Genomic DNA, 15,012 nt, shown 5'->3' on the forward strand with positions numbered 1-15,012 from the left:
CTCGATGGCGAGCATCACCAAGGGGATAGGTTTCTTAGTACGTGCGCTTGTCATGCGCTTCGCACTAAGGATGGGGATGCCTTGCTGTTTTAAGTCAGTAAGGACATTTTCCGTAGGGATTTCGACTGGGATGCCCCGAGCAACGACGCGGAGCAATCGTTCCTCAGGCAGAGCGAACGTGTGGAAAGAGAGACCCACAGTTCTTAAGTGCTTAGTGACCGCATGGAAGTCGTTCACCGTTGAAAGATGGATGCGAATTCCCTGCGCAGTATTTTGCGCCTTCGGGCAGGATATGTTCTGGCTGTCTAGCCAGGGCGAGAGTTTGGTCCACGCGCCTTTGTCTTGTAAGACAATAGGCGGAGGAGGCTTGACGGCATTTTGCGCAGTCACTTTAGTTGCTCGGAACGATATGCGTCCCGAGGTTTTCTTTTTAGCGGGTGGTGATGGTGACGGGGGTGAATCATCACCCGATGAAACGGATTCGGTGGCTTTTAAGAGGCGTTGTGTCCTCTTGCGTTTCCCTTTGACCAGTGTGAAGCCTTCCATGGAGTTTTACACACTCCACATCGGTTTCGGAATCTGATCCCGTGCGAGAGCCACCGTCACTAGGGACGAGAGTGGGACACGGGGAGGTGGGGATGGACGCAGGGTTGGCATCCGTGAAAGGTGTGTGCTCTTCCGGTGAGGCCGGTGAATCAGTGTCAAATCTGTTGGTAGCGATGTGCGCTGCAAACAGGTCCGGATGACGTTTCGCGAACTCTCTCAGCTGCTGGAGCGACATAGTGTGATTTGTGCAGTGGTGAGGTTGAGAAATAGTTGTGTACTTACTCTGGTTACACGTTGTCTCCCTGCTCTATGGCAGGGAGCTAGGCGGGCTTTGTGTGAGAGTGCAGGTGCGCGGTGCGTCGCTGCCGGTTACAGTAAGTGACCGTCCGGGCATCGTATGTGCCGGGCGGCAGGGGGTTGTCCCCCCTTGCCGGGTGTTAGTGTGTACAAAAACTTTCACTATCGCTTTAATAATAGAAACAATTATTGTATCTAGTTAAGAGTATATTGAGCGTTCTATCTATGATAAGACGTTCTCTATCGGTCCTATTTCCTAACAACGCGGGACCCGCTGCTAAACGGGTGCGTGGCGGCGCGCGGCGGTAGGGCGGCTGCGCGCTGCGACGGGCGACGCGCGAACTAAATTGGGCGGGCGGCACTTTCGCGATCAACTAGTTGAGCGATATGCGAGCAGACTGTGTAGTTGTCCTGGTCGGACACGAGCGGGCAGCACTGGTCGCGGAAGCGCGTACGATGTGTGCGATCGCGTCGAGCTATCGAACCTAACTGACGGAGCGGTAACAAATCAATCGGTTATTCTGTAAAATATATCGACAGAAACGACATTACTTTCCGGTTCCACTAATATATAGCTTACGTTTTGAATTCCTTACAAAATATATATAAAGACATTTTAAATCTCTTAGACAGCTTGCAGATGTGGTGGATTTTTGGCGCGTAACGTTTTTTTTTTTGTAGTTATCTATATTACGCCTCCTTATTGCCAAATTGACAGTTGACAATTGTGAGCTGTCAGGCGCCATGGCGTTCTTTTTTCTTAGTTAAATTTGAGATACCTCTCCCAGCTATATTGACAGATGACAGTTGATATTTCTTGTCGCGAAAATGTTTTTTATTCTGTTAAAATTTGTTAAATATTTCCATTAGGCTGCCATATTGACAAATTTCTAAACAGCTTTTAGTTACTACCTCTGGCAACTGTATTAATAAATGATATTTGTCACTTTTTGAATCGAAAATACTTTTTTATAAAATTAAATCACCTCTACCGCCATATTGACAGATTACAATTATAAACTGTCATTTTATGTTATGTTTTTTTCTTAGTTAAATTAAAGTTATTACTTCTGGCAGCCATATTGAAATACAGTTGTCAATTCTTGGCGGGAAAATCTTTTTTAAACGTCACTTGGCGGTCGCCACGTCACAGCACGCATTTTCCTGTTGATCTCTTGCAAGATGAGGCGACAGCGAGCCAGTTGGGCGGGTCGGAGCTGCGGCGTGGGATCGCGCGCTCGCTCGCCCACCGCTGGGGATCGCGCGGCGCGCCTTAATGCCCGCCGTCGACGGGCTCGAGCGGTTGCTAATGGTCGATATACAGGATGATTGTTTATAGGAATAAAAGCTTTAAAGGGCTGATGAGATGGGAGCTTTCGCTTCTATTATACAGTGATCATTGAGAAATATGTTACATTTAATTTTTCTATGGAAAACTACTTTGAGAAAAACTCCTATCAATACAAAGTCTGCAAGTACAGACAGCAAGCAATAATTAATTTTAACACTTAGTCATACGAATTTTGAAATACGCTTCTTACTATGTTATTATTTCTGAAACCATTGATTTTTCGACAGGGCGTACTATTGTCGGCAAATTAACTATCCATTCACTCCTTTAAAGTTTTTACTCCTATAAGCAATCACCCTGTATTTGTGTTTGATTGTTTTATTACTAATATATCTACATTTTACAGCATATCTAATTGAGTCAGGCCTTACTTTGCGGAAGTCCACCCTTAGTAAGAAAAGGACTAATACATAGCTACTTCCGCTATGTAGCAGTAGTCGTGCAATAAAGTGCACCGCCCACCGATTAGTGCCAAACATCAAGTGCTCTCGGTGTTTAGCACTAATCGGAGTACAATTACTCCAGAAGAATTTTTCCTCGAAGCCAAAAAAATACCAATACGAAACTAGATATCAATATTGAATGCACAGATGGGTCTCTTACCACTCTCCCCTTTCTCCTTTTTAAAATCTCTGTCTATTGTATTTGATAAGGATCTCTTCTTGGGTGACTGTAAAAGAAATGAAAAGGTATATGTAAGACATATGCCATTTTATATATATCACTGGATCGTCAGTTCCAACCGTCCAGGGCTGGGCACCACGAATATTGTCCAAATTGAACTACCTCGTATCACAATATATTATAAAATCCACTACGTATATCTAAATTATATGTATACAAGAAACTTCCACCGATGCACTGATTCATCACGATATCTCTGTAACCATAATGTTCAGACACTTGAAATTCGGTGACAATATTCCTTTAGCCTAGTAGAAGTCAGCTAAGAAAGGATTTTACGAAAATCCATCTGCAAGGAGGTTTTTATGAGGTACTTCATTAAATATATATACAACAAGTAAGGGATAACGCTCTACAAAGTCGAAATTAGCCGACTGTCTCTTTCCGAAAGTCGATGTGCAATATATATCGCCGGGTACTGTAACCTCTAGTACAGTGATTCCCAAAGTGGTCTCTATCGACCCCTAGGGGTCTATGATAACCTGCAAGGGGTCTACGTCAGCGAAAAAAATTGGGGGTTCATGAAATGATAATGGGGGTCCACAGACTGAACATCATTAGCTGAGGAGATTTAAGATTAACCCTTACAAAATTGACGCCAATTGTTGATAATTTATTATTAAAGCATCAGGTTAATCCTTCTCACTAAAAATATTGACTTATTGCTTATGTTATTATATTTATAGTTTATTTTCTGTTTATTTAATGTAACATATATTTTACATAACAGATACATAACTTTATTTTGAATAGTTTTAATTTAAATAAATGTATAAATTAACATGTGTTTTTACTTTAAGTTTTTAATACTAAACTTTACTACAGTTAGAAATTTACAGGAAATCAATATAAAGTAAGTAGGGGGTCTACCCAACACGGAAAAACATGACAAGGGGTCTACGACACAAAAAAGTTTGGGGAACTCTGCCCTAGTAGTACTACCTACCCGAAGTATATAAATGTTGTAGTTTTTATGGTATATTCATAAAGATATATATATGTATATAGGTACATTGATCAAGAAAATTGCTTACTTTCTTCTTCTGTTTCTGATAGTGCTGTGAATCGTAGAATTGCGGCTGCGATCTTCTCACTCTGCCTGTTCTCCTTCTTATGTCTTCAGCGGCCGGTACAGCTTCGGCGCCACGCCTGGCCGCGAAAAACGTGTGCCCACATTTACATGATTTAGAAGCCACTGCCACCTGGAAAGTAATACATAAGCATACATATATATATATATATATATATGTATATAAATCTATATCTTCTAATATATAAAATTCTCGTGTCACGGTGTTCGAACTTGAACTCCTCCGAAACGGCTTGACCGATTTTTACCAAATTTTACATGCGTATTCAGTATGTCTGAGAATCGGCTACTATCTATTTTCCATACCCCTAAGTGATAAGGGTGGTCCACCCCTAAATTTTATTTTTAATTTTTTAGACATTTTTTTTGGTTTTTATTTTATTATGATACAGCATACAGAAATACATACAACCCTAAATTTTCACCCCTCTACGATCAACCCTTATCTTACATTTGTTAATTAAAAACTTTAATTTTTTTTTGCAAAACAACGTTTGCGGGATCAGCTAGTGCAGTGGCGTACCTAGGGGGGGGCGGTGGGTGCGGTCCGCACCGGGCGGCACTTATCTTGGGGCGGCATTTTTTATATTTACTTATAGTTGTAAAAAGCAACTTGTTCATTTCATATTTATTTTCTTTCTTGAATAATATATGAAAATTCTGTTCCCAACATTGTAATTTTGTTTAGAATTTTTTTAACAATTTCAATCAGTGTCGCTAGTTGCGAAAGAAGCTTCTCAAAATGTAAGTTGAAAAAAAATTATCTTCGTTCTACAATGAGTCAATTAAGACTACAAAATCTTGCAATATTGTCAATAGAACAAGAAATTACAAATAATATAAATTTTGAGAGCATTATACACGATTTTTCTAGTATGAAAGCTAGAAGATACAGCTACAAATATGTCTAAAAAAATTTACTCTGTGTATTAATTAATATTGATTAAATAACTTAATAATTTATTTATGTGTATTAATTTATAAAAACCACTATTTGATTGACTTATAATAAAAAGGGCGGCAAACTGGAGATCGCCCCGGGCGGCAAAAGTTCTTGGTACGCCACTGAGCTAGTGTATGTATATATATCTATATTGCTGATCACTACGCCCATCATATTTACGTTCAATAAAAATAAACGCAAACATCGATTTCAATTCGAACGCTACTAGTGTAGTTGTCACTATACTGTATATATATTTAATGGAATCAGGCGTTATTTTGCAGAAGTCCATCCTAAGTAAGAAAATGACCAATATTTAGCCACTTGGAACATGCTACATACTGTATATAATTTATCACGTTCCTTGCCGCGGTAATTTTTGAAGATTTTCCATTCAGACAGCGTGGGGCGTATACGATCCACAATTTAAAAATTAAAAAAAGTCGTTTATGACGTACTCTTTACTCTTTCAATACTGCAAAGCTATAATTAGCGGGAAAAAGTTATAAATTTTAATATGCATTACGTACAGTACAGTATTCATTTGTTTAAGAATCCTTTGTTCTTCAATGAGAACTGCAAATGGCCTGAAAGTGCAGCGGGGATCCTATACGCCCCACATGACATGGAATGTGTTAATATACCGTCCAATCACTCCTGGCTATATCGTTTTCAATTAAGGGTTGATGCGATTAGGGGGTGAAGGCGAGATGGTACCTCTCTTTCACCCCCTAATCGCGTATATCGGTGTCCTCGCTATCAAGGAGAAACATATTCATGGTCTGGTGGTATATAAATATATATATATACATATATTTATATATATATGTGTGTGTGTTTGTCTTTGAACGCTGTGACCTTCAAAGATGCCGATAGATGGCGGTAGTAGTCGCTATGCTATTTATGGTTTGACGACAAGAGGCTGTTCAAATTTTAAGAAAGAGTTTCTTAAACAATTATTGAGTTGTTCAAATTTTAAAAAAATATGTGGATATGGTTGATTACTAAAATAATTAATATCTTTTCATAATGAGATGCTCAAATTTTGATGAAGTTTTACTGTAATAATTAATTTCTTCTCAAAAAGAGGTGTACAAATTTGAGAAAAAATTTACACTGATAAAATTACTAGTTGTTTGTAAGAGATTGTTGCCTTGAAAAAAGTACAATGGGCGGTCTTATCACATATAAGACCGCCCATTGTACTTTTTTATATATTATTTTGAAACTATTTAAATGTATCCTAATGTGTACAATAAAAAATATGAAATAAAAAAAAATACTAAAAAGTATAATCCAAATGAATTTGATGTTTTTATTTATGTAATATAATAAATATTATATTTACAATATGCATATTATAAACATTTGTGTGAATGTTTATGTATGTATATTTATATATATTTATGTTTTGTAGACATTAACTATCCATTGTTTATACTCCTTCCTTTTCCATACTATGTTGTCTGTAAGAGATTGCCTTGTGTGATAAGACTGCCCACTGTACTATTATAAATATCTTTAAATATAACCTAGCGCATATTATAAAGAATATCAAATAAAATAAGTAAAGAAATACTAAAATAATTAGGTTTTTCAGTGAGGCGTTCAAATTTTATCGGAATATTACAGCAATAATTAATTTCTCTCATAAAGAGCTATATTTTAAATTTATTTTAATTTCTGGTGAGATAGCTGTGAGTTTATTGTACATAACACAATATATATAACTTACAACTTATAAAATATTTTGAAATTTAACAACTTATTGATGAAAATTTCCTAGTGACCATATTGTGAAAAAGCAAAGAATTATACTAATGGGGGAGGCCAACAGGTGGTTTACAAGCCACATGTGGCGCTTTGAAAGATAATTTGCAGCTTTTTATAAATGTACCAGAGTTACCCTTCCTCTTTATCCTATTTTATTTTATTATTTTGTCGCCTCTATATTTATTCTAATATGTCTTAAATTCTGCATTAAACAGTAAACTGTGAACTTTCAAACGATATACTGTTTGTATCTGAAATCACCAAATATCAAGGTACATGTTGATGTTTAGCAAGAACAGCTGGGGTACCAGAACCTACTGGGGCATGGACACCACCACTCTGATAAGGGTGCATAAAATAGAAAAAGAATCGAAAACATTTAAAATATTACAGAAGAGTGTTAATGATTTATTCAAGAAATTGAAATAACAAATGAAAACATAAGATGCTTTAAACTTTTTTCTTTGAATTTAGTTAAGTTTTTTCTTTAATTTTTTACTATTTGAAATGTAAGGTTAATATAGAATACTGAGTGTTCTACAGATTTAAATATCTTTCATGTGAAACATTAATCCTTTATAAATGCAAATCAGCTTAAAATATAACATAGTACATGTGTATATGTATGTGTAATTTATATATACATCATATTCTCCTATTTAAGTATATGTTATTTACTAACCAGATGATGGATATAGTATTTATCATATATATAGCAGGGGTGGTCAAACTGCAGGTCACAAGCCACATGCAGCTCTTTAAACAATTATATTAGGCCCTGATTGATTGTCAAATTATTTTTATTTTTAAATTTATATTACCTATGTCCACTCCTGGGAAGTCGAAACAAATTACTGGTGTGAATAATAATTATTATTATTCCACCATAAAATTAGTGAAATCCAAACACCGATCATAATTAACTAACCGGCATCTTAAGTATTATTAGGAGTACTATCATATACATGTGCATATGTCTAACTTCAATGCACATAATTTGTAATATTATTTAAATAATTTCAATAAATATGACTTTTGTAAAAAAAAAAAAAAAACATTCTTTGGCATATTTTGAATGTGTGTTCAATTGCTGCTCGCAAAAAATTACAATTTTTAAACAATGGCTTGAACTATCAAGGAGCTTGGCCGCCCCTGATATATAGTATTATGCCTTATTTTTTTCGCTGAACCTCTGTATTGATTTCCTATGAATGTAACATATTAAGACTGCCATTAAACAATGAGTAAAAAGAGTCAGTAAACAAATAACTACTGCATAGATATTTACTTCATGTTCCTAATAATTATTATAAATACAAACTACATCAAAATCAACAATATTGTTGATGTTTCTTTGGTGATATACATCGATATAACGAAATATTATAATTGGCCATGAGCCATTTAAAATTTGGTTAATTACATATTCAATTATCTAATGTAATAAATTCAATGTAAACTAATTATTTACAAATAAAAAAAACATCCTGAAATAAACTAAAAACATTAATTATTATACCAAATCTATTTAAGCTTACAAATATGGTCTAAGGAAGAGTATATAATATAACAAAAAAACGGATTCACACCTGCAGTTCACACTTCGGGCAGCTCTTCGCAATCATTTTATTCTTCCCCATGTTGAACATTTAGCATTAATATTAGCACAGTAAAAAGGAAATAAACCAGGCGCGAAGCTCCACAATTGTTACAAAAGAGAAATTACAAAACAAAAGTTAATAAATTAAATATAACAAATAAAAGCAAACGTCAGACTTATCAACTTTAACACCTTTCGATCAAAATCAATCAGGAAACATTAAGAGATGTGCAGCGGACAAAAATAACCGGAATTACGATTAAAACAAAATAATAGCCTATAATATTTTATTAATTACCACATCATAAATTTAATAATTGTAACAAGCTTACTTAAGTTTTCGCTAAGAAGATTAAATTAGTGCCGGTATTTTAACATAAATCGCAACCGAGGCACAAAAACATCATACTAATATCATTAATAAAATGCTTACCGAAACTCCAGGATCAATAAAGTATTCCTATTTTATTTGTAATATTTTTTTTTAATTTGAACGTTATATATACATACATGAATATTGTAAGAGAAAAAAATTAAGTTAGTCCAAATTTGTATTCAATATTCAAAATAAGCCAACAATTGAACTTTAGATAATTAAACATTGAACTGTTCGATATCTGCTCCTTAGCAATATTAGCAATAAACAAAATTACCCTCTATTAAAATATTACCAATAAAAAAATAATTTAATCCAAAATACTATAAAGAGCTACACGAATTTTCTTACATATGTACCAATTATGTCCAGTGATTTTTAATTAAATGGGTTTTTAAATCAATTATTGGATAAAAAAGTAGAATTTTTTTGAATTAAATAATTCGCGTGTTTTGAATAATAAATATTACATATAGTGTTATTATTTAGTTATTATTTCTTGAATCTTACAATGTAACTATGCGCAATATTGACAAAAGTATTAGCATTTTCTGTTAATGATGATAAAGATTATATTTAAGACGTCATTATTAACCATTTTTATCTTAAATGTTTCATTAATTTAAAATTTGAACAATAAAAATGTTTATATCAAAATGGAGAATATTTTGATGAAAATTAAGAAATCTTTGGTGTTTAATTCAATCAGCGGGTTCGTTATTTATCGTGAGTAATATTTTTTACTCACGAGGTACTCGTGAAGTATATTTTTTATGAAATTAAATATCAAATTATGTAAATCGGTAAATTATTTTTATTGAACATCCCTTTCACAAATTTATCAATAATCAAATGTCAGATACATCCGTCCTTTTCCTTTCGCTCTTCTTATTTTTCCTGTTTGTCGTGTAAACAATAAATAATCATTAACCGTATTTAATAATTAAAAAAAAAATTGATAAATTTATTATTTAATCATGTATAAATTTCATTATCAAATCAAAACTTAATTATTTCAGTAATTAATAATAAAATAGTGATGACCGTAAAAATAATGTTCAGTTCATTTATATCGCATCGAGTAGTGATACAAATAAACGATGTTTTAAACTTCTTAAAATAATAATTAATAATGAGTTAAATTAAATATTTTGTAAATTTAAGAACACGATAATGACTACGGAGAAAACAGATACGGCAGAAGAAAAGTCGGAGTTAACTGTAGAAAATGCGGCACCTGTTCAAGATATGCGACCGCCTTTAATAACTAAAGTGCTAAAAAGGTTCTATGATATTTTATTTCGTACAGTTAAGATATTCGTGAAAGAATGTATAGTTTAATGTGCGGCATCGGAAGGCTTTACCAGGAGAGCCAACAAAAAAGTTAGGTCGCGGAAAATCGCTGAATGCGGGCAGTGCAAGACTGGTCATCGTGACGTTTTTTGGGGGTGGCATATGCCTTACAGTGAGCATCTATCAGCTAATATGATGATGGCTATTAGTTTCTTTTTTAAAGATTTTTTCTAAAATAATGGTAGCATATGTTATTCTTTATTACACCAGCTACGTGCTGCCAGTACAACTCTCGTCAAAATCGGATTAGCAATTTTAAAAATTAATTTGATTAAACATACGGACAGTTAAAAATTGCAAAAAGTAATCGATTTTCGTATATGTACTTTATATTTATATTCATATGCATGAAATAAAAAGCGTTTATTTTAATTTTACAAACGGTCACTCCAATTTTATTTATTTCTATTGATGACATAATATTACTTGATAGAATTAATGTAATGAATTTTTGTATGATAATTGTTATTAATTAGCTAATGTGTGTGAAAGAGTACTAATATATGGCCACCATAAATACGAACACATGTGTATATATACATATATATATATATGCTTCTAGTACTGTGCTTAGTGTTTGAAATTTATCCATCTTTTATGGGCTTAAATGTTGTATGCTCCAAGCAGAAGGGAGTTCTTAATTCTTAGTATTTATCATGTGGAAGCTGGACCCATTGTATTTTTTATATGCCTCTCATACTCCTAACCATATGTAATCAGGGATATTATTTACAATAAATAATTCATATTTTTTTTGTATTTCCAAACTCCTTTTTGGTCTTTAAGATCTTTCACACATCCCTCTCTTCCCTTGCTTTTCCTCTAGAATATTGTGATAATTCTAAATTTTTACTTTTCATCTTTATTTCTATATTAAATTTAATTTAATTTTGTTTTGAAATGTGGTTCATAATGTTGTAAAGAGAAGGATCTGATATGGTGCTAATGTGATAACCCTTAGGTTTATTATATTAACCTTACAATAAATTTGAATTTACTTTCCCTATCTAACTAAAACCTAACTCTTTTTTTCATCTAACTGAATTTCTTTTCATAATGAGAGATTTAAATCTTAAAACAATACTGAAATAAATTTCTGGCAAGATAGCTGCAAGTTCATTGTACTTGTATAAGTTACAACTTTTAAAATAAAATTCAAATTTAACAACTTATTTATGAAATTTTCCAATTGACCATTCAATGAATCACTTTGATATTTGGCTTGTAATATTATATCACAAACCACTGGTCATTGGAGAGATTATTTGTAGGTCTCTATAAATGTACCAGAATATACTTTTCATTTTTGTATTATATGTTTTATACACCATTATAGTTATTATATATGTGTTCTTATTACCTAACCAAATATATATTATCCTACCATTCCTGATTTAAAAGTCCATATATTAAGGGAACCGGAAAGTAATGTGTCTGCGCATGTCAATATTTAATTATCATTTGGTAGCTCATTATGTACTATGAACACATATACTAGACAGTAAAAGGTTTATAACAAAAGATAAATTGTTGATAAGAAATAAAAACTTGTTAAAATATAGTCATGTGAACTTAAGTGACATTACTTTCCAGTCCCGCTTATAAATAAGTTAATCTTTACTCTGGATAAGTCTAAGTTCTTCATCGGATTATAGAGATATCGCTGTGATACCTCTTTCTACTATCTTTTATACATACAAGCTTACTATGAATTTATTCTTAGTTATTTTTGATAAGACTGCAGTATTTATTCACCTTACTTAAGTTGTCTTTAGGAATATTTTTTCCAAAGACCAGTAGGTTCTAGTAGTAAAAAACCAAAAATTCAATAGAAACTAGAGTCAAGTTGTTGCATTATGATGGCATCCTTTAACTTAAAGGGTAACATTCACATATGAGGATTTAATGCTCCATGATCTGAGAAGAGTACAATAGACTATGTTTCTTTCGCAATAACTTTAATATCACTTAAAAACCATTAAAACTAATAGGATAAATATACATTTTTTATATTTGGTAACTTTTTAAATTTATTACAGTACCCGGTGGAAAAAGACAATCGGCTAATTCCGCCTTGGTAGTGCATCATCTCTGTCCCACACCTATGTGACACATTGTCAGTCGTGCGACAGAGATAACGCTATACGAAACCGAAATTAGACGATTGTCTCTTTCCAAAAGTCGATGTGCAATATTTATCGCCGGGTATTGTACATGAATATTTAGTGACATGAGAGATTAATATCATACAATATACATTTGCTCATAAAAGTTTTACATATATTATGAAAGGAATAACAATTTTATATGAAGACTTCAAACTAACGAGTATTGATGCGCCAAAAGTAGGTATGACTGATAATAAATTCTCCTCTTCTTATAATGTTTGATAAAATTCTGACATATATATTATACTTTATATGTGTGTCAGATATGTTACATTTCATTCATGTTGTAGTGACGAAAACCAGATGAACTATTGCGCGCTACAAAATTAAGAGCGTTCGTATTTATAGATACCCTTCTTTCTCGCACATATCTTCCGTCCCTCTCACACAAACGACACGTGTGATTGGTTGTAAAGTAGGGATTGTGATTGGTTGTGTACAGTACCCGGCGATAAATATTGCACATCGACATTTAGAAAGAGACAATCGGCTAATTTCGGCTTCGTAGAGCGTTATCTCTATCGCACGAAATACAACGACTGACTAGTCACATAGGTAGAGTAGGACAGAGATAGTTCTCTACGAAGCTGACTGTCTCTTTCCAAAGGTCGTTGTGCAATATTTATTGACGGGTGCTGTAAATAAAATTAGTTTCAGGATTGGTTATCGTAGCTTTAAGATATAGTATAAATACAGGGTTTAAATTGAATTGCTTCAATCTCCATCGGAGTGTCAAATGTAGTTCTAAAACACGAATGCTTTAGTTTTTAGTATAGTTCACGGAACCTTCTGCTCCATACTCCAGTACCGACGAAGCTGTAAAAGCCTTGTGGTTAACAGCAAAAACATCTTTGAAGCATTTAATGGAATCAGGCGTTACCTTGCGGAAGTCCATCTTAAGTAAGAAAAGGACCAGTATTAAGCCACTTCCGCACATGCAGTGGTAGTCGTGCAACAAAGTGCACCGCCCGCTAGCCCGCTGCTATTAGTTTGACTCTGTGTTTGGCACTAATCGGTGTAACATAACTCCTGAAGATGCCCCGTGGAGGGGTGAAACATGTGTTGAGTGATTTAACGGTGGCAGTTGTGTAATTCGCATTGTTTGCCGCATACGCATTTATCAGCGGGCTGGCGGGCGGTGCACTTTGTTGCATGACTACCACTGCATGTGTGGAAGTGGCTAAATATTGGTCCTTTTCTTACTTATCTTTGAAGCCGGTACAGTAAATAAAATTCAGTCTGTCTTCCGCACTAGCGTTTTACTTTTTACACCACTTGTAACACCACAGCTAGTCTTCACCTTTAGATCTTGCTGCACGCATCCAGCGCTTTCCTTGACTATGTCATTGGTTCTTCTGGGGCGACTCATGCCGTGTCGCTCGCACGAACGATTTTCTCTGATCGCTGCCTCTTCAATTTTCGAGTTATATTTATGACTGATTTCTCAGCGGATCTTATACATTTGCTAATGCTACACGACTTATTGATAAGATTTCCAGAGCATATTTTGTTTAGATTTGTAACAAAATGTTTTTAATTTCAGCAAAGTATGGTGTAAGCCACGAAAGTCAAGTTTATATTCATGCGACGTCTGCGACAGTACATTTACCATCAACCAACATCTCAGGTATCACATTCTCCTTCTCTTTCTTTTCAGCAGATGGACGCCTATTACAAGACAGGATTCTCTCAAAGATCGTCATGATGACTCGTCCTTCGCTGCCCACCTTCAGCGACTTCCTTTGATCTTTATCATGTCGTAGTCCATCCAGTGGGATCCTATCCACGCCCGCCCACTCCCACGACGAGCAATTCTTTAAGCTACGGTGTTCTTGGTACTTCTGCTTGTTCTGTTCTTCAGGTATCATATTAGAAGAATACATTTCAATCTATGTGCCAGAACTCAGTTTTACGAAGTAAAAAAAATCAATCAGACATGGTTCGAAAAGGTGAGGAACTCTGACGAGCTTGTGGAGATAAAGATGACTGGACCCAGTACTCTGGTAATGAAGAAGATGAATTCAGATGCTAATGTAGTTGTGGACGAGCCTTCTGACACCTTGGACCTATCACACATGTACCCGACTATTAATAAACGCAAATTAATAGAGTGCGAAGTATGCAGAATCAGTTTTTCGAAGAAGAAATATAAGAAGCATTATGAACGATGTCATAATTAATATAACAATTAGGGTTACTTGATTTAATGGTGAAGCCTTTTGTGATTGGCAAATGCCGTTAGTCTATTTTCATTTATAGTTCCACCTGGTGTGATGGTGCAATCATTATGGCCTTACTCGATTCCTCTCGACCTTGATTATTCGGTGCCCCAGCTGCTATTTGTTCTGGGCGCTGTGGCCAGCCCACTTCCATATATTGGTGACTTTTGTCTACGGGTATCCTCATTCCTAATTTGATCTCAATAATCCCGAGCATTGTTTTTTGCTACTGTGTACTTGCCAATAAAGCCAAAAGTGAAAAACTAAATGATTTATGAAGTCAATTAAATATAATGTATTAGCTTTTTAATCGTATCAATGATATTATATTATTACATGTATATAGTACTACTATAGAAAGGTAGCACATTTGAACTATTTCCAAAAACGAAAATATAGTCTATGGTTCGATAACTGCAACAGTTACCCCATCTTTTATAAGACAAATACAATTTGTGATTTTGAAAATTCACAAAAATACTTTTGATACGCTTATACCGGATTAGTATTATCTGTAATTATTAATAATCTGTGCCATTTTATAAATATTTTTTTATTTGTATATTTTAAGGATAAGTAACTTAATTTGCGTCAAAAATATCGCTATACAAG

At 34.2% G+C, this 15,012-nt stretch overlaps 1 protein-coding gene across 1 annotated transcript; it reads right to left on the reverse strand.

Moving 5' to 3' along the window:
* Window positions 1–273: 273 nt before the first annotated feature.
* On the reverse strand, window positions 274–8,460 carry LOC137927385 (UPF0547 protein C16orf87-like). The gene is made up of 4 exons (XM_068771183.1): window positions 8,274–8,460; window positions 3,913–4,080; window positions 2,798–2,864; window positions 274–2,149 (listed from the first exon to the last, which is right to left on the reverse strand). The coding sequence occupies exons 1-4, from the start codon at window positions 8,331–8,333 to the stop codon at window positions 1,965–1,967; spliced, it is 480 nt and encodes a 159-aa protein (XP_068627284.1). The 5' UTR covers window positions 8,334–8,460; the 3' UTR covers window positions 274–1,964.
* Window positions 8,461–15,012: the final 6,552 nt, after the last annotated feature.

The sequence above is a fragment of the Battus philenor genome, unplaced genomic scaffold (assembly GCF_028537555.1).
Source record: "Battus philenor isolate CCGP_79_NKW_IND1 unplaced genomic scaffold, ilBatPhil1.0.hap1 SCAF_30, whole genome shotgun sequence".
Lineage (NCBI taxonomy): Eukaryota > Metazoa > Arthropoda > Insecta > Lepidoptera > Papilionidae > Battus > Battus philenor.